At 44.7% G+C, this 25,028-nt stretch overlaps 2 protein-coding genes across 4 annotated transcripts in view; one reads left to right on the top strand and one right to left on the bottom strand.

Moving 5' to 3' along the window:
* Positions 1-25,028, top strand: part of LOC126262576 (myocyte-specific enhancer factor 2) — an 888,576-nt gene that overhangs the window by 418,932 nt on the left and 444,616 nt on the right. The window lies entirely within an intron of this gene.
* Positions 1-25,028, bottom strand: part of LOC126263278 (uncharacterized) — a 64,130-nt gene that overhangs the window by 8,000 nt on the left and 31,102 nt on the right. Inside the window, exons 3-4 of the mRNA XM_049960364.1 lie at positions 12,369-12,546; positions 4,434-4,675 (exon numbers count right to left, since the gene is read on the bottom strand). Of these exons, the coding sequence (XP_049816321.1) occupies positions 4,434-4,675; positions 12,369-12,546 (420 nt within the window). The remainder of the gene's footprint in view (positions 1-4,433; positions 4,676-12,368; positions 12,547-25,028) is intronic.

Genomic DNA, 25,028 nt, shown 5'->3' with positions numbered 1-25,028 from the left:
TAGCCAAGTGGCGGCTCATGTCGCTTGGGCCATAAACCGGCCATGGTTGTATCGATAAATTGCTGCTGGGCCTAAGTCAGTCGTCTGCTGCTGACGTGGCAGTGCATTGACCATGAAAAGCTCGACTTTTATGCCTTCCATCCTTTATTCATTTACTCGTTCATTCAAACATCACGTTCCGGAAACCCTACCACGAAGAAGAGCGCGCAGGGAAGCGGAACGAGTACCTTAACAGGCGGACACGTCCACTGCTGTCTACTTGTGTGAAGCATACTTGTAACAGCAAACTGTAACTAGCGTTCATCTACTCAACGTGATAATTGTGGGTATTACTTTTATATTAGGAGAAAAACAACTGCTTTGAATAAAGACACCGCTTCTCCTTGCATACCACGCAGCCACAATTATTGTCTAATATATAAAACAAAGCATTTTAACTATACACATGTCACTATTAGCTGTTTATATACAGGCAAAATTAAGATCTTTCTGATACAATGATAGGCTTAGGCACAATTTACATTTCTGAGTCCAAGTTGTGACATTAGGTCACATTTCGCTACTTCCTGGTTAGTTTTGTTTAGAGTGTACAAGGCACATTTGCTAGGAGGAAAGCCTTGTGTTTTCCTCGCAGGGAAGGTTTTCCCCCGGTGTAGTCTCTGGGTCCTCTTTTTCGGCAGGAGGCAGTCAGTGAATAACATTAGGAAGGGCGAAAGTCACCTGGAAGTTGGGCAGTTTTCACAGAATGAATCTGTGACCTTTTTATTGCTTTTGTCCGACACCTCTCCTAATTCTGAGCGGAAATCTCTGTGCCGTAACTGGCATCTCTAGAAAATAACTGAGTATGCCATTCTGTTTGAACATCACAGGACGACACGCTGCCCGACCAGTGTGAGGAGGTCTGCTTTTGCTGTGTCCCCCAAGTTTTTCATGAAATGAGGATATTCTCACCCGTCACATTGGCAACAGCATTCAGTCGTACTCTCCATATAGAGTTTTTTTGAAGCTAGTTGTGGCGGGAGATCTATGTTCCTAGTCATTCAGTCGCCGCCCTCTGTCAGGGTCGCTTGTCTCCCAATCGTCATTAGGAGCTGACGGGCGCCCAGTTTGCTGATTTCTGAGAAATGTAAGCCTCTATGAGTTACAATTGCGGCAGTGTGACCCATATTATGAGCTGCTCGTTACTCACTTACTTTTGCACTTAACATGTATTGCTTGTAATTTGTGACGTCTTATTGTATTGTTAACTTTAATTTTTTGAGCTGCCCAGATGAGCAGATCTTGTTGTGCTTTCTTCATAGTTTTCCACACACGGAACATGTTAACGTCATTTTTTAATTTGATTTCAGTTTTGAAGAACTTTGTTCCCTGTTAGTTTTTATTGTGATTTTTGTCATCATTAGAGCAAATAAATACCTGTAACTCTCAGTTTTGACTTAGATTTCGAGTTCCTCTACATTGCCCTTCACCTTTTCCACAGTTAGGCGACCCACTAATAGCAAATTTAACCTGGTTCAGATGTAAGCTTATTGTTCTCGCCGTGAAGGCGTTATCGTGCTTGGTGGCCATACTCACCGAACAGTTATACTAAGAATTCAGTGAAAAGGATTTGTTTTATAGCAAGTGTAGTGGACTGACAAGGCAGCCAGTCCACAGAGACGGGTAGCCGAAAGGGCACACGTACACACACGCCGACTGGCGCGAAGTCTGGAACAGGATACGTGATGAATGTGATAAAGAAAAGAATGTAGCTACTAGAACACTTAACTTTTATATCGTCCTTTGGTATACAGCATTCTTGATGATACAAGTGAGACTCTTTAGATTCATGAAGTAACTAATGGCGCCTTGCTAGGTCGTAGCCATGGACTTAGCTGAAGGCTATTCTAACTGTCTCTCGGCAAATGAGAGAAAGGCTTCGTCAGTGTAGTCGCTAGCAACGTCGTCGTACAACTGGGGCGAGTGCTAGTCAGTCTCTCGAGACCTGCCTTGTGGTGGCGCTCGGTCTGCGATCCTGACAGTGGCGACACGCGGGTCCGACATGTACTAATGGACCGCGGCCGATTTAAGCTACCACCTAGCAAGTGTGGTGTCTGGCGGTGACACCACAGCAAGCATTGCACTTGCTCTCCTCGACTCTGGTCCAGAACTAGGATCCAACTTTCGAAGTATGCCGATAAGTGTAGGGCTGCCTTTCTTTTTTTACTTTGAGTTTAAATATTTGGAGATTAGTCCCTAGGTCCCAGAACAGGCTTCTGCAGGATGTTTAGTTATCAACCTTATTGCACTCTTCTGTAGAATAAACACTTTTATTCACGTTAGCTGAAATGTCCATGCGACAAAACTGACGGCGAAAAAACACTAAGTATGTTAGCAGTCCTGTCTGCAGCACACTACAGAGAGATTTCTGAATGCAAAGCAAGCATTACAGCTTTTTGGTCAACTTAGCCACACGCTGGTACCACCCTAGTATACCATCCACGTGAACACCCGGGAACACAGAGCTTCATCTAATACATGATCGTTGATACCTGCTTTTGGTAACTTTCTATTTGTTATGTAAATTGAAGATGGAGGTGAGAGAGGAAGGAAAGGGAAGGGTCTGTTGATGTCAGGACTTTATGCAGAATCAGCGGCGACGACTGGAAAATGTGTGCCGGACCGGGACGGCGAACGTGGGATCTCCTTCGCCACGCGGACACTGTTTACCGAAATTGTGCGGACTATCTCGGTACACCCCTCGACCGACCCACATTCCCACCGAGCACCACATATCCGCAGTCACCATCGAGGTCCTCCATGCTTGCTATTTTGAGATTCCCTCAGCCGGTCGAGCGTAATGTTGCATCCGAAGTGAATGTGGTGGCTTCGGTGCCCATCGAGGCGAATCAATCATTTGACGTATCCGAAAGAACAGAGACCACACATTCAAAATAAAGGGTGACAATTATTGAACTATATGAAATAAAATCGTCATAACTTCTAACGTTTTGCGTTAGGACGTTCAAACTGCACGGTGAGCCGCGGGTCACGATGAGAAGTAGTATGCGCATGCGCACTCGGCTTGTTATTTTTGGACATTTTCACGTGAAAGTGTTCCTCAATAATCAAAACTGTCGCATTATCGGATTGAGAATCCGCATTTCGCGATCGAGAAGTCTCTTCACCATCAACGAGTGACTGTGTGGTGTGCAGTGTCCTGTCACGGAATAAACGGTGCGATATTCCTTGATGGCACAGTGACAACCGAACGATACGTGAAGGTTTTAGAAGATGATTTCACTCCCATTATCCAAAGTGACCTTGATTTCGACCCCATCGAAACAGAAGAGTGTTTGATTTCCTAGAGGAGCGCTTTGGGGACCGCATTCTGTCTCTGGGGTACCCAGAGGCCACTGATATGGACCTCGATTGGCTACCATATTCTCCGAATCTGAACACATGCGACTCCTTCTTGTGGGTCTTTATTAAAGACAAGATATACAGCGATACCCCAAAACCATTGCTGAGGTATAATAAATGTCTTGTGGCTAGGGCCTCCCGTCGGGTAGACCGGTCGCCTGGTGCAGGTCTTTCGAGCTGACGACTCTTCGGCGATCTGCGCGTCGATGGGGATGAAATGATGATGATTAGGACAACACAACACCCAGTCCCTGGGGGGGAGAAAATCTCCGACCCAGCCGGGAATCGAACCCGAGACCTTAGGATTGACAGTCTGTCACGCTGACCACTTTTTTTAATCTCATTTCGTTCGCCTTCGTTCTACGTATCTGCTCGGGGCGGACGTCGCAAGACACCCGTTTCAGTTCGTCGTTGATCCGTTAACTCAGTTTTTTTTATTACAGAGGGCAGCTAACCCTCTGACCGAATTCGTTGAGTTACCGTGCCGGCATCCACTCAGCTACCGGGACCGGGTGTAAACAGCCATTCAGGAGGTCATCGACAGCATCGATGTTCCGACACTTCAGCGGGTCATTCAGAATTTCGCTATTCGTCTGAGCCACATCATCGCCAATGATAGCACATCGAACATGGAAACTAAATCCGAATATCTGTAGTGACGTTTACATGTTGAATAAAGTGTGTGCACGCCGTGGTTTGTAGCGAATTTACGATTTTTTTCGTCTAGTTCAATAACTGTCACTCTGTTCTTTCTATTTGTAACCGTCCATTTTCGTCAACTGTGTGCTCAGTGCGCCTGACAACTACCGAGGGGTCCGGCTACGATTTCTGGCCGCGTCGGAGAGTTTATCCACTCGGGGACTGGACGTTATGTTGTCCTCGTCATCGTTTCGTGAGCGTCGACTCGCGAGTCACCAAATTTGCGCCAAATAAAAAGACTTGCACTAGGCGGCCTAACAACCCCGGATGGGTCTCCCGGGCGATAATACCGCACGATATTTCGTTTCTATTTGTGAGTGCGAAGCGTGTACCGCGGTGGAACTTGATTTGTCAGTCTTCCGCGAGCCTGTAAGAGTAGCACAGGGCGCGGTGTCAGTAGGCCGGCGACAGCGAGCGGCGGGCCGCGCGCCGTCGTGCGACACGGCCGCTGTCGTGTCCCGCGCGGGCGCCCCAGCGCGCGGCCGCTGCCTTGGGGGCGGCGCGCGTGTCGGCGGCGGCGGGTGGGCGGCCGACAGCGCCGCGCATCCACTATTCACCGGCCCGACAGCGCTCCCTGTTACCCGGCGCACCCCTCAATAATACACGCCGCAGAGTGGCAAAACTGTGCACGTCACGTCGTCGCGCCGCCGCGCTGACGGATTCCGTGGCCCAGTCGCGCGCCGCGGCCTTCCCGCACCTCCGCTGCGGCGCTCCAGTTCTCAACGGCGGCACTGCGGCGGGCCAGTCGATGAGTGCCGTTCCTCACAGAACCGACATGTCGAGAAGTTCCAGATCACAGGTACTAACGAAGACCTCGTACATTAAGCGGCAGATTTTTCCACTTTTTATCAAAAGGAAAATTACGACAGGCGTTTGACTGCATGTAGATGCAATCGCACTTTTAGAGCAATTGCGGAAGTTGTAGAAAACTGTAATTTTGGCTACGATGCTGAGTCGCGTTGTAGTAGCCCCCTCCTACGTGTGAGCTGTCAAATATGTAGTTTATGGCGAACGACACGATGTTGAAAAGTTCGGTCGTGAAAACTTGTTATAAATAAGTCGGATGCTGAAAGTTGTGATTCTTACCAAACAATCAGTTTAACAGTCACGATTGCAAAATCTTGATACGAATTACACTGAAGCACCAAAGCAACTGGTGTAGGCATGCGGACCAATAACGACTGAAGAGAATCGTTCAACGGGACAGAAGTACAACACTTCCGCAAATTGCTGCTGATTTCAGTGCTGGGCCATCACCAAGTGTCAGCGTGCGAAACATTCAACGAAACATCATTTGATATAGGCTTTCGGAGCCGAAGTTCCGCTCCTGTACCCTTCATGACTGTGCGACACAAAGCTTTACGCCTTTCCTGAGCCCGTCAACACCGACATTGGACTTTTGATGACTGGAAACATGTTGCGCGGTCGAACGAGTCTCGTTTCATATTGTACCGAGCGGATGGACGTGTACGGGCATGGGGACAACCTCGTGAGTCTATGGACCCTGCTTGTCAGCAGGGGACTCTTCAAGCTGGTGGAGGCTCTGTAATGATGTGGGGCGTGGTGCAGTTGGAGTGATATGGGACCTCTGATACGTCTAGATACGCTTCTGACAGGTGACACTTTCGTAAGCATCCTGTCTGATCACCTGCATCCATTCATGTCCATTGTGCACACCGACGGACTTGGGCAATTCCAGCAGCACAGTGCGACACCCCACACGTCCAGAATTACTACAGTGTCTCCAGAGACACTCTTCTGAGTTTTAAACACTTCCGCTGGCCACCAAACTCCCCAGACATGAGCCGGCCGGAGTGGCCGAGCGGTTCTAGGCGCTTCAATCTCGAACCGCGTGACCGCTACGGTCGCAGGTTCGAATCCTGCCTCGGGCATGGATGTGTGTGATGTCCTTAGGTTAGTTAGGTTTAAGTAGTTCTAAGTTCTAGGGGACTGATGACCATAGATGTTAAGTCCCATAGTGCTCAGAGCCATTTTGTTTCCACCTGGCAGGACATTATGAACCTTTTCTGCAAACTCATATATGGGTAAATTTCTCGCCAAACCCGCAGTGTAGGTTCCAGCCACCATAGTTTAGCAGGGTTAGGAAAACTCGACCCGTCACCTTTACCTGAATAAAAGCCCCCTTCCCCCTGCGAGAGCCGGCCTCTGTGGCCGAGCGGCTGTAGGCGCTTCAGTCCGGAACCGCGCTGCTGCTACGGTCGCAGGTTCGAATCCTGTCTCGGGCATGGATGTGTGTGATGTTCTTAGGTTAGTTAGGTTTAAGTAGTTCTAAGTCTAGGGGACTGATGACCTCCGATGTTAAGTTCCATAGTGCTCAGAGACATTTGAACCATTTTTTCCCCAGACATGAGCGTTATAGAGCATGTCTGGTATGGCTTGCAACGTGCTGTTCAGAGGAGATCTCCACACCCTTGTACTCTTACGGATTTATGGACAGCCCTGCAGGATTCATGGTGTCCGTTCCTTCCAGCAGTACTTCAAACATCAGTCGTGCCCATGCGACGCCGTGTTGTGGCACTCCTGCGTTGCTCGCCTGGGCCCTACACGATATTCGGCAGGTGTACCAGTATCTTTGGCTCTTCAGTATATTTACAAGGAATGGAAAGACTGGTAGAAGTCGATCTTGAGGAAGATCAGTTTAGCTTCCAAATAATCTAACAAAATGCGAGGCGAAACTGACCTTAAGACTTATCTTAACAGCTAGACTAGGGAAAACCGGGCATAGGTTTATAGTACATTTGTAGTTACAGAAAGTTTTCGACAACATTGCCTTGAAATACACTGTAGAATTCTGGAGGCGGTAGCTATTAAATAATCATCAGGACTCCATCTTTCGTAGTTGAAAGATGGTGTGACCCAGCATACAATCCTCTTAACAATATGCTTCCATTTTTTCCTATCTTCTGCATCATGGAGGAGCTGGCCCCATCTCCGCTATGTCTTCTCCTATATCTGGTCCATCCATCGTCCGGGTCCTTCTTAATGCCGGCACGGAAGCTCAGCGTGTTCGGTCAGAGGGTTAGCTGCCCTTTGTACCCAGAGTTCCTGAAGGATTGATTTGTTAGTCTGTTTGTTCATTTAAGACATTCTCAGCAACCTCCTACATGTCAAAATCTCAAATGAATCAATTCTTTTGCGGTCCTCTTCAGTTATCGTCCATGTTTCAGCGCCATAAAGGAAAACTGGAAACACCAGAGATTTCAGCACCCCGAATTTGCTATGCGTGATTAGGGCTCAATCTTTCCAAGTCACTGTCACCCCCGATGCGGCATCCCTACTCAGAACAATTGTACATCGTACTTACTGTACAGATACATCCTCTTTCTGAACACTGAGTCCAGGTAGACAAAGTGATCAGCTTCTTCATATTATGATAGTCCCTCAGTGGCTGCTAGTCGCTCACATCCGTTAATTATCATGATCTTGGTCGATTTCTTACTAATTGACAATCCAAATTTCTCACTTAACTTTATCGAATAATTCTTTCAGTTTCACGTGTGATTCTGTGAACAATGTGATATCTTCAGAAAATCTTAAATTTCTGATTCGTCTTCCTCTAATTCGGATTCCACAACTCCAGCCGTGAAGACTTCTTCTCATAACATATTCTCTATAGATGTTAAATAGAACCGGTGATAAAATGCACCCTTGTCTAAATCCTTAAAATGGTTCAAAAAGAAATGGTTTTATCTACTCTCATTACTGGCTTGCTATTAGAGTAGAGATTTCTGATAAGGGCAATAAAGTAATCAGGAATGCCTATTTCTGCTAGCGCACAGAGAAATTAACTTGTACAAAACCAGACTACGGTTATGAGAGTTAAAGGGCATGAAAGGGTTCCCATAGTTGAGACGGGAGTGAGACAAGGCTGTAACCTGTCTCCGATGTTATTCAATCTATACATTGAGCAAGCAGTAAAGGAAACGGAGGATAATTATCGAAAGGGAGTTAAAGTTCTGTGAGCATAAATAAAAACCTTGAGGTCTTCAGATATCGTAATTCTGTCAGAGACGCCAAAGGACTTGGAAGAACAGTTGAACAGAATGGATACTGTCTTAAAGATGTTTTGTAAGATGGATATCAGTTACAGTAAAACTGGACTAATGGAATATAATCACTTTAAATCAGATGTTGCTGAGGGAATTAGCTTGGGTAATGAAATAGTAAAAGTAGTAGAAGAGAGAGAATGTTCTTTCTGAGATGGTGGTTTTGATACACATCACTCTCTATATCCTATATCTCCAGTCGTAGGTGTATCGTATTTTGAAATTTATGGTTCTCCCGTTTGTCCACTTGTCCATCCCTCTATACAAAAATATATCAAGTGGCGCTACGCACAAAAAAATTTCGAAATGATGCGATGTTGTATGTTTCATCACCAAAATCGTGTTATTCAGAGCCTTAGGTTACACGGCACCTCAGGGCTTTTGGCGTGCGAAAGAGGAAGCAAGGGTGAGAGTGAGAGCCAGGCATTCACAGAGACAGAGGCAGATGGGCAACTATCTGAAACAGCCTGCTCCTCAACATTATTGTCGGGCCATATGCCAGTATTGGCGTGTCTTGTAGCCGCGCTGATGACGACAACATTATAGCGGTCGCTCATTGCCGTAAGAAATGGCCAGTGTTGTGTTGTTGTCTTGAGTCCAAAGACTGATTTGATTCAGCTCTCCACCCTGCCCTATTCTGTGAAAGTCTCTTCATCTCGAATAACTACTTCAACTTACGTCCGTTTGAACCTGCTTACTGTATTCATCGCTTTGGTCTCTCCCTTTACAGTTTTTACGCCCTACACTTCCCTCCATTAACAAATTTACGATTCAAAATGGTTCAAATGGCTCTGAGCACTATGGGACTTAATTTCTGTGGTCATCAGTCCACTAGAACTTAGAACTACTTAAACCTAACTAACCTAAGGACATCACACACATCCACGCCCGAGGCAGCATTCGAACCTGCGACCGTAGCGGTCGCGCGGTTCCAGACTGAAGCGCCTAGAACCGCTCGGCCACCCCGGCCGGCAATATACTATTCTTTGATGCCTCAGGATGTGTTCTGTCAACTGACCCCTTCGTTTTGACAAGTTATGCAGGGCTGTTTGTTTTCTTTCATCCCAGTTCTATTCACTACTTCATTTGTTATTCGATCTACTCGTCTAATTTTCAACGTTTGCGTGCAGCGCCACTTTTCAAAAGCGTCGATTCTCATCTTGTCTGAACTGAACTGCTTATCGTCTACGTTTCACTTCTGTACGACGCTGCGCTCCAGACAAATATCTTCAGAAAGGACATCCTAACACTTAAATTTTATTCTATGTTACCAAATTCCTTTTTCTCAGAGACGCTCTCTAGTTTGGCTATCGTTAATTATTTTCATGTCCGAATATCGCAGCTCATCGACTGATTTTGTCTCATTTCGTAATTAATTATATCAGGATCAGCTGCTATAATTCGGGGACTTTCCACTACCCTCGTTTTACTTTTCTTGATGTTCATCTTGTAACCTCTTTTCAGGACTGTCCATTCGATACAACTGCTCTTCCAGATCTTTAGCCGTCTGACAGAATTACACTTTCATCAGCAAAGTACAAAGTTCTTATTTCTCTTCCGAGAACTTAAATTCGCTCTCCGAATTTCTCCTTCATTTCTTTTATTGATTACTCATTATATATTCGTATATTAATTGGTATCTGGGAGAAGCTAAAACTCTCTGTCACTCTCTTCTCAATCACTGTTTCCTTTACACCCTTATAATTGCAGGCTGGTTTACTGTACAAGTTGTAGATAACCTGTCGGTCCCTGTATTTCATCTCTGCTACCTTCATAACCTCAAAGTCTATGTTCCAGTCAACATTCTCTAAGTCTACAAATGCTATTAACGAATGTTTGCATTTCTTCAGTTCATATTCCAGGAAAAATCATAATGTCAGTATGAGCTGATGTGTTCTATTATTTCTCTGCAATACTAACTGATCTCCTCCGAGATCGGCTTCTGTCACTTTTCCCGTTCTTCTGTAAATAATTCGCGTCAGTGTTTTGCAACTATATCTAAACTTATGGTTTGGTCACATTCACACCTAACGGCACATGCATTCTTTCGCGAAGGGATTATTACATTCTTCTTGAAGTCGGATGGTATTTCTCCTGTTTCATATATCATACATTCAGTTGGGAAGTTTTCGTCACTGGTGTCTGTCTTGAGGATTTAAGTAATTGAGGATATATCGTCTACTTCAAAAGACTTCCACTTAGTTCTTTTAGTGATCAGCGAATTTCTTCTCGCAGTATCATATCTCATTCTCATCTTCATCTGCTCCCTGTTGTCTTTATATAATATTACCCAACACGTACAGTGTCACACACGGAGATGTCCAACGTATATTCACAATACACGTTTCTTTTTTCTAGGGCAATAGGCCAATTACGATAGTTGTAATCACCCTGTTCCAACCAAGGATACTGGAAGGTCTTCCTAGGCTGTCAAATAAATACCGGAACTGAATTGGGAACTACTCTGTCCAACTACCAGTCTGCCTTGTGATTGGTTGAAAAAACCGAGGCTCTACAATGGGCGGATCTGAAACAGCCCGCTCTGCTCCATGGAGTGGAGAATCAAAAGGGCCTATATATATAAAGTTAGTTTCTCTTATATATCCCATATTTAATATTTTTCACTTCTAAAATATTGAGCGTATAAATTTAATTTTGTGAATACATGCGGTGTATTATACAAGATTATCCTTCCAAAAGTTGCAACACAGTGTGCTTCAGCATTTTCTACTCTGTGTTGAACGAACAGTTGCGTTTGGTATAATCCTCCTGAAGAAGAACTCACCAGGAACATGATTTAAGATCATGTTTGTGGCTTGCTACGATACACTTCTTCCGTAGCCTTTCCCCGTAAAAAGAAATCGGACAGGGTGAGGTGTTTACTTCGCGATGGTCACTGTGTGGGGCGTCGGCGACCTATCCAGCGTCGTGCGAAACGTTCATCGAACCATTGTCTTACGGGCAAGGCGTTATGTGGGGAGCTCCATCTATCACAAATAATGGTTCACTTGACTTGTCCCATTCAGAAACTTCAGGCCATGCAAAAATTTTTATCACTTTCAGTTATCTCCAGAGTTCATAGTGTCTCCCGACAGATGGGGTCCAATAAAGCGGGAAGAAGTTAATACACACCACACTGTCACTTTCGGCTTGCCCTGCAATTTTTCATCGGTCTCTTTGGGATCGCCTTCTGCCCAGTAATGCCTGTTACGGCGATTAACGAACCGCCAACATGAAACACAGCCTCGTCACCCTATAATTTTTTTTTTCAAATTGTTATCTTCACGTCATGCAAGCATCTTTTCACATAATTCAACACCCCGCTCGCAATCTTCTGGATACAACGTTTGGCACTCTCTTGCAGCCTGCCTTATTGATTTTCAATGGCTTCGTTCGAACATCTCCCTCACTGCTGGAATCTTTTCGTACGATATCGAAGTCGAGGGCGTATCGAAATCGAGTGCCTCCCTGATCTCTTCATGTCGAATACTCATCCGGTTGTCATTAATTTTCTGTGGCAATTCTTGTTTGGGTGCAGAACAGCTTGTCTTCCATGCTGACTTCTCCACCACCGTTGGACCCGAATTACAGTGTGCCACACCTCCTGTCGTGCTGTGATGTTGGCTGTATCGTCAATGCTGGAAAGAATCTGAAAAAAAGTATGAAAAAGTTGCGTACTTTAGTTTTTATAAAAGGTAACTTTAAATGCTATCTACACATTAACATGTGGATATAAAGTTAGCTTTATTCATAATAAAGAGCTACGTTCCGTTCATCGTGTACTCCTTCGATTTTTCAGCTTTCCCTAATACGCTTAGTGTTGGCTTGCAATGCGAGCTCTCTATATTCGTACAGCTGCTCTCTTTTCTCCAAACACGCTAGAAATGTCGTAGAAGCGCATGTCGTCGGCAGGCATTCGTACAAGTGCTGCGCGCCATGTGGTACGTAATAGAATATACGGGGTGGAGGCGGGCGCGGAGGAGTGAGGGCGTAGGTGTGTCGCGTGTGATCTTTGGCCGGCCGTGCACTTTGTGGCTGCCGCTGCCGCCGGCGGCGCCGCGCCGTGCCCTCGCGGGCCGCTGCCCACGGCCAGCCAGGTGGCTTCACTTCACGCCCATTAGCCGTCACAGGCGCCGCGGCGCGGGCCGGCACGCCCACGCGCCGCCTCGCCTCGCCTCGGCTCGCCTCGCCTCGCCTCACCTGGCCTGCCCCTGCCCCGGCGCCGCGTCACTGCCAGCGGCCAGCTGCCGGCGCCGAGGCCTTGCTGCGGCCAGCACTTCACGTGCCACTGCCCGCATTCCGGCCCGGGCGCCACTGCGGGCTGGCTTTGTTGCGCGGCCTGCAAGACGTCGCCCGCTTCTCCGGAGCCCTCTGTCTTCTGCCACAGCCACCGCGTTTACACGCTGCGCAATTTTCGGGAAACGAAGGCCTGAATCGATTTTGCTAGCCCGACCAAATGCAGATTTTTTTTTTTTTTCAATTTGAATTACACACTTCTGTAAATGCGAACATTTCGCGTTAGGCTGTCATTGACATAAGATGAAACAAGTTTACTGTTACCAGTCATTGTTTATTTATCTCCACAACACGTTTCCAAGGTTTAAACCTCCATCATCAGTGGATTTACATTTTTTAATATGACTTTTCTTTAAATTTTTTTTAGCAACTTACAGCACCTTCTCCAGGGGTCACAGGTTCCTTTCACTGTCGTAACACATCACATTATACTGTCATACACTACTGGCCATTAAAATTGCTACACCAAGAAGAAATGCAGATGATAAACGGGTATTCATTGGACAAATATATTATACGAGAACTGACATGTGATTACATTTTCACGCAATTTGGGTGCATAGATCCTGAGAAATCAGTACCCAGAACAACCACCTCTGGCCGTAGTAACGGCCTTGATACGCCTGGGTATTGAGCCAAACAGAGCTTGGATGGCGTGTGCAGGTACAGCTGCCCATGCAGCTTCAACACTGTACCACAGTTCATCAAGAGTACTGATTGGCGTGTTGTGACGAGTCAGTTGCTCGGTCACCATTGACCAGACGTTTTCAATCGGTGAGAGATCTGGAGAATGTGCTGGCCAGGGCAGCGGTCGAACATTTTCTGTATCCAGAAAGGCCCGTACAGGACCTGCAACATGAGGTCGTGCTTTATCCTGCTGAAATGTAGGGTTTTGCAGGTATCGAATGAAGGGTAGAGCCACGGGTCGTAACACATCTGAAATGTAACGTCCACTGTTCAAAGTGCCGTCAATGCGAACAAGAGGTGACCGAGACGTGTAACCAATGGCACCGCATACCATCACGCCGGGTGATACGCCAATTTGGCGATGACGAATACACGCTTCCAATGTGCGTTCCCCGCGATGTCGCCAAACACGGATGCGACCATCATGATGCTGTAAACAGAACCTGGATTCATCGGAAAAAATTGCGTTTTGCCATTCGTGCACCCAGGTTCGTCGTTGAGTATACTATCGCAGGCGCTCCTGTCTGTGATGCAGCGTCAAGGGCCGGTCGTTGTGGCCGTGCGGTTCTAGGCGCTTCAGTCTGGAACTGCGTGACTGCTACGGTCGCAGGTTCGAATCCTGTCTCGGGCATGGATGTGTGTGATGTCCTTAGGTTAGTTAGGTTTAAGTAATTCTAAGTTCTAGGCGACTGATGACCACAGATGTTAAGTCCCATAGTGCTCGGAGCCATTTGAACCAGCGTCAAAGGTAACCGCAGCCATGGTCTCCGAGCTGATAGTCAATGCTGCTGCAAACGTCGTCGAAATGTTCGTGCAGATGGTTATTGTCTTGCAAACGTCCCCATCTGTTGACTTTGGGATCGAGACGTGGCTGCACGTTCCGTTAGCCATGCGGATAAGATGCCTGTCATCTCGACTGCTAGTGATACTAGGCCGTTGGGATCCAGCACGGCGTTCCGTATTACCCTCCTGAACCCACCGATTCCATGTTCTGCTAACAGACATTGGATCTCGACCAACGCGAGCAGCAGTGTCGCAATACGATAAACCGCAATCGCGATAGGCTACAATCAAAGTCTGAAACGTGATGCTACGCATTTCTCCTCCTTACACGAGGCATCACAACAACGTTTCACCAGGCAACGCCGGTCTAGCGCTGTTTGTGTATGAGAAATCGGTTGGAAACTTTCCTCATGTCAGCACGTTGTAGGTGTCGCCACTGGCGCCAGCCTTGTGTGAATGCTCTGAAAAACTAATCATTTGCATACTACAGCATCTTCTTCCTGTCACTTACATTTCGCGTCTGTAGCACGTCATCTTCGCGGTGTAGCAATTTTAATGGCCAGTAGTGTATTTTGTAAACATATATCACATGTACACTGCCATACCTTGTAAACATATTTGTTTACAAAATATGACAGTATACATGTAATGTGTTACGACAGTGAAAGGGACCTGTGACCACTGGGGACAGTGTCCTAAGTTCCTGGAAAAAAGAAAGAAAAAAAAGGAAAGTCATACTAACAAATGTAAATCCACCTGATGATGGAGGTTTAAACCTTTGAAACGTGTAGTGGAGATAAATAAACAGTGACTGGTAACAGTAAATTGTTGTTTCATTTGATTACACATAAAACTTGTAATGAGGAGAAGTGAAGGCGAGTTTACAATACGCCGGAGTTGCCTCAAGAAACTGTTACGAGTAGTGTAAACGCAGCTATAAAGAGGAATGCTCACACAGAAATGTCTTAAAATCTTATCCACGTCAGTTAAAGCGTTCTACACTACTGCATTCTCCTGCCATACCCGTCTTAGACCTCAGTAGGGAATAGCGCACCAGCTAACGGTGGTAGTAACAATCGTCCTCCTGTATTTTATGTTTGATCTGAAGATGGCGTATTCCAATCGAAACAGTTTACATAAAAAGTTGATCTAGACTGGTTTCTTAGTAAAATAGTTTAAAAAAGATCGCTGCTATACCCTCGACAAAATGTCATCATTTTGGAAGTGATAACTGCTGTAGATTTGGAGTGGCTTGACTTCCAAAAGAGTAGACACAGTTTCATGTACATGCACACAAATGTCAATAACCATTAATTTGTTTGTGACAGCCACAAAAAGTGAATATAGCAGTGTACTAGTCGAATGCACATCTGTTGTTTACAGTTGTTATTTCAAACTGGCACCATACGTACTGCACTGACGTTGCTTGTACGCCAGGAATAAAGTCAGTGTCTCAGGTTTTTGAAGGCTGGTGCGATATCACTTCGTATACATGAGGGACAGTTCACCTCATGGTAAATTAAATGCAATGAAGAATTTATATTATTTGAAAAACAGTCTCACATAGGAAAATGATTTCTTTAGAAACATCGTGCCTTGTTCGGCGCAGGGTACATTGCGACGTAATACGAGTTTCCCTCTCTCCTATTTCATTTGTGGATGATGCGTGAGGAAACCTCGCCGTACGCTTCCGCACTGGCCCCTATTTCTGGAATTCTTCCGTTATTGTCATTACGAGAGACATGTTTAGTGGAACGCCCTTGTCGTGAGTCTGGATTAACCGCCACCACACCTTCTGTCCTGCGAAGCCGTTTCGTTTCGTCACGTAAACTGGTCAACAATGTCTCCCACAAACACCTCCCTTTGACTGACACACATACACACACACACACACACACACAGAGAGAGAGAGAGAGAGAGAGAGAGAGAGAGAGATTCAAATGGTTCAAATGGCTCTGAGTACTATGGGACTCAACTGCTGTGGTCATCAGTCCCCTAGAACTTAGAACTACTTAAACCTAACTGACCTAAGGACATCACACACATCCATGCCCAAGGCAGGATTCGAATCTGCGACCGTAGCGGTCGCACGGTTCCGGACTGCGCGCCTAGAACCGCGAGGCCACCGCGGCCGGCAGAGAGAGAGATTGTAGGATGTCGTTTAGAAATCACTATCTGATATAATCACAACTGCATTCCGTACCTGATGACTAACAGGCGGCGTACTCTAATCGGCATACAGACATGAGCTGTGGCAGCAGACCCTCAACAACAGAGTCCTGCCCTTTGACGACTGACTGACTCAAGTCACTCCATCACTTGGGCCGCCTTTGTATACTCCACAAATAAATATGCGCCACATAAAACATAAAGGACGATCTATTGTAAAAAAATTCTTTGCGCCGCTTACAGCACATTATGATGATCTAAAATACTTCCATAACTTGTTTGTCATCCGTCACTATAAGTGCTAGACATAAAATTTTAATCACCAACTTAAAAAAAAAAAAAATTAAAAAAAAGCTGTGAGCATGAAATTTGGAGATGGTGTTAGTCCTTCTCTACATACTCACCCTTCAGTGCGACACATTTTTTTCCCAACGACGGACGGCTTAGTGGAGGCCTTAGTTGTAGAAGCATGCGTTTCGGTTGTTCAGGAAAAGTTTCATATTACAAAATCACCTCGTCGTCATTCTGGAAATGCCTGCCAACCAGTGATTGCTTTAGCCAGGAAGAGAAGTGGATGCCACGGTATCACTGGAGGCTATGTCAGGGGAATGTGTTGGGGGGGGGGGGGGGGTTCGACAATCCAAAGGAGCGGCAGTCTGATTGTGTCATGCGCAGAATGAGTTGGAGCACTGTCGTGGATCGAAAGCGTCACATCGGACAGCTTTCCGCAACATTCAGTGTCTGCATCTACGTATATACTTCGCAAACCAGTGCCACTGACAATCACCCCCACTCCCGTTCCACTCGCAAATGGAATGACCTAAGAACGACTGTCCGTACGCCTCCGTACGAGACCTAATCTCTCTAATCTTGTCTCCGTGGTCCTTACGCGGTGCCAGTAGAATCATTCTGCAGTCATTCGCAAATGCTGTTTCTCTAAAGTTTCTCAATAGCGTTTCGCGAAAGGGATGAACCTAATCTAGCAGCACGCCTCTGAATTGCTTCGATGACTTCCTTTAATCTGAACTGGTGGCGATCCAGAACACTTGGGCAGTATGAAACTTCCTGGCAGACTGAAATTTTGTGCCGGATCAAGTCTCGAACTCGGGACCTTTGCTTTTCACGGACATGTGCTCTGCCATCTGAGTTACCCAAGCACCACTGACGACCCGTCCCCACAGCTCTACTTCCGGCAGTACGCCTTCTCCTGCCTTCCAGACTTCACAGAAGCTCTCCTGCCAACCTTGCAGAACTAGCAGTCCTGTGGACGAAAGGATATTGCGGAGACATGGCTTTGCCACAGCCTTGGGGATGTTTCTAGAATGAAATTTTCACTCTGCGGCGGAGTTTGCGCTGATTTGAAACTTCCTGGCAGATTATTACTGTGTGAAGGACCGAGGAAGTTTCATATCAGCGCACACTCCGCTGCAGAGTGAAAATTTCATTCTGGAGTCGAGCAGTACTCAAGACTGGGTCGCACAAGACTGCTATACGTGGACTCCTTTATATATGAGCTATCCTTACAGTGGACCTTACATGCCCATTCCATTATGCCTAGACGTTACTTTATAAAGCAGTACAACACCGATACTGTACCCGAACATTACAGGGTTATTATTTGTACTCATTTGAAGTATCTCACATTTTTCTACATTTAGATCAAGCTACCGTTAATAACACCAAATAGAAAATCTGTCCAAGTCGTCCTTTACTCTCCTACAATCACTGAACGACGACACCTTCCCGTACCCTGCAGTATCATCAGCAAACAGCCGCAGGTTGTTGCGCATCTTACCTGTCAGATCGTTTGCGTATTTATAAAATAAGTGCGGTCCTATAACACTTCCATGATGATACTTTTGTCTCTGAAGAACACTCGCTGACCAGGACAACGTATTGGTATCTGCTTAAAAAGTCTTCGAGCCACTAACATGTCTGGGAAACTAATGCATATGCTTTGACATTCATTAACTGTCGGCAGTGGGGCACCATGTCAAATGCTTTCTGGAAATCTAGGAATATCGAATCTGCCAGATGCCCTTCATCCATGATAAGCATGATAATGTGTCAGAAAAGAGCAAGTTGGGTTTCACACGAATGATGATTTCTAAATCCGTGCTGTTTCGTGGAAAGAAGTATTTCTGTCTCAAGGAAATTTATTATATTCGAACACAAAATATGTTCAAGAATTATGCAGCCAACCGAAATTTAAAATATTGGTCCGTAATTTTGCGGGTCGATTATTTTACTCTGCTTATAGCCGGTAGACGCTTGTGCTTTTTTTCACTGACTTTGGACTTAGCGCTGGACTAAAAATTAGCGGTAAGTGCAAGCTAAATTAGGAGCTAATTGCCAAACCAAACTAGTATTCCATCCGGGCCTGGCGACTTAATTGTTGTCAACTCTTTCAGTCTCAGTGCCAGGGATGCGTATTTCTATGTCCCCCATACGGGAGTCTGTGCAACGGTCAAACGATGGTATATGTGTGTGATCCTTCTGCGTGAATCATTTTCTTTAAATGTTGAATTTAAAAATTCTGCTTTCTTTATTGTGTCTTACATTACGAAACCAAACTGATCTACGAGTGATTAAATAGATACCTTCGACTCGCTTAGCGATTTTACATAGTAACAGAATTGTCTAGAATTCTCGGCAACTTATTTTGCTAACGATTCATGGTGGAACCTGGTAAGTGAAAAATTGATACATGTTTCTACAAAAGATTTTGGACAGAATCGGTATTCAATTAGAACGTATTTATTACGCAGCTGACACCTCTCGCCAGTGTCTTTGAGTCAGCTCAGCGAAATATGACGATTCCTTAGCAGGCATTGACAAGCATGAACTTGCTGAGTACGCATTTTGCTTGTTGGAACAAGTCGTGACTTGCTAGCATTGACAAATGTCACCTTGCTGACAAGGCGTGTTTCCATGTGCTGATTAATCACTTTGCTTATAAGAATGATATCATCACTGACATAGAAAGCTCCCTCATTGACTTTTTCTTTTTAACGGCTGGTAAAATAACTGATTGTGATTGGAGGAGTCCAAAACATGTATCTGAAAAGCTGCCTGATTGGCCAAGAAGCACAGATTCAGAAGAAGTTGAATAAATGCTATTAGTCGCCAAAATACTGGGCTGTGATTGTTAGATTAAATACGAGTGTGTTTTCATAAAAGCACTCTGACTGGCCAATGGGCATTGCTCTCTACTTGGTCTGTTTCCAAGAAAAGGGGCGTGGTATGGCGATAACAATGAACGAGGGCGTGGCTTGTGACATCATGGATATTGTATGTCTATATATGCATCGAAAAGAGGCCCGTAGTTGCCACTATTACTGATTCTGGAGGTACCGATAACAAGGAAACTGCTCCCCCAGTGTGCCTGATCTATCCCTGCTGGTTCAAAATGGTTCAAAAGGCTCTGAGCACTATGGGACTTAACATCTATGGTCATCAGTCCCCTAGAACTTAGAACTACTTAAACCTAACTAACCTAAGGACAGCACACAACACCCAGCCATCACGAGGCAGAGAAAATCCCTGACCCCGCCGGGAATCGAACCCGGGAACCCGGGCGTGGGAAGCGAGAACGCTACCGCACGACCACGAGATGCGGGCCCTATCCCTGCTATCTACGTGGAGAAGTCTATTTGAGCCGTTGCCGAGCATGGTAGCGAACATAAGCGGCGCTTCGAGTACACGAATCAAGAAAAAAGTACCTTGTTGCCGAGTACTCTCGTACGAATAAGCACAAAATCTTGTTCGAGCAAACACGAATTCCAGCTCACACTTCAAGCTGTTGGCACTCAATCGTCACAAAGTCTTTGGATATGAGAATGTGTCTCAACAGTTAATTCTGGATGTTGGATTCATACTGGTCGGTGCTTGAAAGCGACGAATTGCCACCAATTTTTAATCTCTTTTATTTTTCACGTCGTTCATACTGTACTCTTGAGAGTTGGGTGGACTGTTGTAGAACTTGCTTTTTTTGCCAAATATCCCAGTAGACTTAGAGTAGGGCAGAAGGGTTCTCAACAGGGAGTATTTGTGAGGGAGTTTCCAACTACAGCATACGCGTGACAAGCAAGGCAACCAAAGGACACCTTCAACAAAACTTGATCAGAACTTATTACACTTTATTTCTGAGAAAGAGAGAGAGAGACTGTGGTGGAAACAAAGTCGCTGCGAGTGGCATTTCATCATTGCTGCCAAAGTATTCTTTATTATCAATAAAATTCACCAACAGCCGTGTAATTGAGATGTTATTTTACTTTATTTTCACTATGAGTTTCGGCACTCCACTATGCCATCTTCAGATCCCATATGCATCTCTCAAAAATAAACGATGTTGTCATACGGTGCCATATACTCCTGGACATAGTGAGTTCAAAACTGCATCCGAAGTGCTTCATTCGAAGACTTGATTGCAATCAAATCTTCGAACAAAGCACTTGGGATACGGTTTTGAATTCACGACATCCGGCAGGATATGGGACTGTACGACAATATCGATTACTTTTAGAATGCATTTGGGGCCTGAAGATGGCATAGTGGAGTGCCGAAACTGGTAGTCAAAATAAAATAAAATAACATCTCAGTAACACGGATGTTGGCGAATTTCATTGATAATAATTACTCGACCAGCTGATATTCCCCCCCCCCCCCCCTGTCCATGATGAATCAGCAGAGGCTGACAGTCGTCTTTGTTTGCGATGTGTGCTTCCACGTCTGTATGATTCCGTTACTTTTTCGACCATCTGTTGCTTTTGTGGCTGTTGTCAAAAGCTCGGATTTTCATAGAAAATTAACGTGATAGCTGCACCGAGAATAGTTTTTACGATAGTGCCTGTAGCGTTGAAAGTAGTGAATTATGAAGACCCACGAAATTCTTCTGCTGTGCGTCATCTATACTGCTCCGCTATTATTCAAAGTGTGAGTAAATAATGCGAGGAATTACATAATACAAGAAACAAAATAGATCATACACTCAAAATATCTTTCTTCGTTTGAACATGTGTCGATATAGATGAAAATTACTGGAGGTTTCATTGGAATGTGCGACTAGGTTCAACTTCCTCCACGAATGGAATCTAATTGATTGTCTCTGGGAAAATGGGGTTTGATGACATCAATAAAAAATTTTAAAAGTAAAGGGAAAATAGAACCCAGTATTGCCGGTTCAATACGGAGCAAGGTAGGCAACCGTCATGTTCGCAATGCACAACTACGTGCGTCGCATTTCGTTGACCATACAAAGAATCACTGCTGACAGTTTCGAGCGGCTTTAAAAGTGCGTATTACTTCAAATGAAAATAAAGGTAAATTTTTATTACGTAATTATATCAACCTCAGATTGCACAAATGTGTACACTTACGACCGCCGGTGACCAGTTTACCACTCGCGGATGACGTCTGTAGACGAGCGTCTTTTTACCCCGCTTTTGGTGTCGTCTGCTGAAGACTAGCTAAGGAGTCGAAACTGGTTGACCAGACGCTGAATGTACTTTACAAGACGGCCGTCCTGTTCCCGTAAAGCCGTATGGCTAATCAGTGTGAGAAAAAAGATAGTTTGCTGGGATGTTTTGCTTTATGAGTCTAGTCACCGAACTTCTCAGACGCGTCACATAATACATCATCATGCTGAATATCAGCTGACTCACAAGAGACGGAAGTCCTCTGACGTTCCCGTGTAGATAAAGCCTAGGACCCCACCGGGGGCAGGGTCTTCTGAGAACGGGAAGCTTTGGACAGAGCGGCCCCTCGCTGCTCGTCGCGCCTGCGCTGAGGACACGCGTGGAGTTCGCTTCGTAGCTACACCTTTTGAAGAAGCGTTTCGTAGCTACAGCTTTTGAAGAAGCGCTTCGTAGCTACACTTTTTTAAGAAGACCATTGCGCTCCTGCCGTGAAGGAGGGCCCCAGAATCGTGCCGCCTTACTTGAGAGGCAACGCCGTTGCACCACAACACTGGCTTCCCAGCCAGTTCGTGGAAGGCCAACAGCTGAAGGTCGATTTCTCGGGACTGCTGCGGGCATCCACTCCTGCGGAGAATTCCACTGAGCGTCTTCGAACTCCGTTATGCGCGAAGTGGGACAAGAGTTAACAGGAATTTTGCTTGTATTCTGATTTAATCGTGATGTCCTCTACTTTTTTGTGTTTATAAAGCTGTTAGTAGTTACTGTACAAGTACCGTATATGTTGTTTATTTCATATCAAGTGAACAAATTTGTTGCTGGGGGCAACTCAAAGACTGGTTCGATGCAACTCACCATGCTTGCATATCCTGTACAGGTCTTTTTATACATTCTTAACTCTTGCACCCTGCATTCCCTTGAAACTACTTACTTTATTTTAAGACTTGGTCTCCTCTCCCGCCATCCCCGTTGCACACACACAGACACACTTCCATTACCAAATTAACTTTTGCTTGGTGCCTCAGTTTGTCCCATAGTACGACGTCCGTTGTTTTCGTGAGTCGGCAAATTGAATTTAACTTTGTGGCCGGATGCTCTTCCTGTCGTAACAGCCGATAGTTACCCTAAGGGGGTGCGCACCATCTGTCTGAACTGTATATACTTTATTCCGAGTTTTATCGCTTTTTAACTGGTTTTTATCATATTTTTTGAGGCGCTTACTGGGAAATAGCACAGCATTTGCGTAAACGGGCTTGGAAAACTGCCTAAAAACTACACAAAGGTTGACTGGTATACTAGACCAACTGTCGGTAAGCCGGCTCGCCAACACTCACTCCCCGTATCGCAAACCAGCGCTCTGTGGGTTAAGCTGTACCAGCAATTCGTGTGTCATCAGTCTGTCCCGTCCTTTGCGCGGGTTGTGCCAGACACCTCTTTACTCCCCAATTCTTTCAGGCCCTTGTCATTAGTTACCCGGTAAGCCGTAACATAATCTTTAGTGCTCTTCTGTCGCATCACATTTCAGAAGCATATGACTCTTCTTGCATGTTTGTTATCCACGTATACTTTCAGGAAACGCTACCGTCCAGAGAAATATTTTCTGAAAATACTTCGTAACAGTTAAATTCATATTTTTTCTGAAATGCTGTTTTTGCTGTTACCACTCTGTATTTTATATCCTCTCTATTTCGGCCATCGTCAGTTATTTTAATAATCAAATAACAAAACTCATTTATTATTTTTAACGTCTCATTCCTTAATCGTAGTTCCCACGGAATTACCTGATTTAATTCGGTACATTCCATTAGTTTGGTTTTACTTTTGTTGATTTTCATCTTGTAATTTCTTTTCAAGATATTATCTATTCCGTTCAAATGATTCGCAAGTCCTTTTCTGTCTCCGACAGAATTTACAACGTCATCGGCAAATTCTGAATTTTTTATTTCTTCTTCTTGAACTTTAAGTCAATTTCCAAATATCTTCTTATTTTCCTTTACTGCTTGTTCCGTGTGCAAATTGAACAGATCCATTGAGTAAAATGTTGTTTGTCGTATCTTACATTATTCAATATTTTCGCGGAAATTATATTTACTGTTCTATTAATTTTCTCGGTTTGCGGTATTATATTTCTGCAGAGATGTCGGGAACCCGTCATTGGTGCAGCGTTTAGTTATTAAACTTCAGTATACATAGTTTATATCAAACTTCCTGCTTCACGCATGAATTTGAAATGTTTGGCGGATTTGAATTACCACTCCATTGGGGGATTGCATTTGTTAAGCGACTGATCTCATATTCGGGAGAATGGAGTCCGGTCATCTTGATTTAAGTTTTCTGCGGTTTTCCTTAATCATTCCAGGCAAGTGGCAGCAAGGCCACGGGCGACCACCTGTCGTATGTGTTTATGTATTCCATGGGCGTTTCTTTTGCGTTATGTACTTTCATAGTATTATAATAACAATGGTGTGTATAAAATCACGCGCAAGCACTGTGGGAAAGCAACTGTTGGTCAATCAATCAAGCAGAGCTGTTGCCATTAGGTTATCGGAACTTGAGAGAATCTGGAGACTACGAAAGACAGATTCAGCTTCTCAGAAAACTGTTAAAAGAAAACTATCCATGCGATCTAGATTGTCAAGTTTTACATACTGTTAAGAAAACCAGAAAGGTGACCCTACTAGAACTACTTGAAATCAATAAACATAAGACACAGATTTCTAGCTTAATTTTAAATGATGAAATGCAGTTTCCTTTTTCCTCTCTATAAAATTAAGTTTCAGTTATAAAAATATTAGATTAAAACAAAATTCGACTTTATTTTCCATTTTTGGTTAAATGTAACTGTTTCTCCGTGAGATTAAACTGTAACGCTGTCCTTCGTAAACATCCCGTGTGTAATCATGTCTTTTGTATCTTGTGTATAAGGAGCATCGGCGTACGTTACGTGTTATTATATTTGTGTTTGCGACATTTAGTTGTTACCTGACAATGACATAGGAAGTTGAAATCCAGTTCGTGACCAAATAAATAAAATTTTGCAGGATTTTCATCAAGTGTTAACTATTTAATATTGTTGACGTGTTCTACCAAGTACCGACAGAAAATTCAGTTAGCGGCATGATGTTTTGTTACAAACTGCGGAAGACTGCTCCGAAAGCACTTACGAGTATGATATTGGTGAAAGCTTGCGGAACAGAAGCAATCAACGAAAAATATTTTTACGACTCATGCAAATGGTAGCTGGACGGGAAACGAACTGTTGATTTGCGCTACGTTCGGGTTTAGCGTCGAGAGGCATAGCGACGGAAACCTTCGAGATATGGTAACATATTCTGCCAGAAAATCGGCGACAGTCTCTGATAATGAATGGGAAGAATTCGTCGTTAACAAAGACAGTATTGAAACCTTTCTTCATAAAGATTTGTCTAAGAGGAAGCTATCGATTGGTGGCGCTCAAATTGGTGACAATCAGGAAAAAAAAAAGGTTAGAAATCGCTGGAGATTTGACTGA

Source organism: Schistocerca nitens, chromosome 6, assembly GCF_023898315.1.
Source record: "Schistocerca nitens isolate TAMUIC-IGC-003100 chromosome 6, iqSchNite1.1, whole genome shotgun sequence".
NCBI lineage: Eukaryota > Metazoa > Arthropoda > Insecta > Orthoptera > Acrididae > Schistocerca > Schistocerca nitens.
Note: the sequence above shows the minus strand (reverse complement) of the source record. Positions and strands in the feature narration are given on the sequence as shown.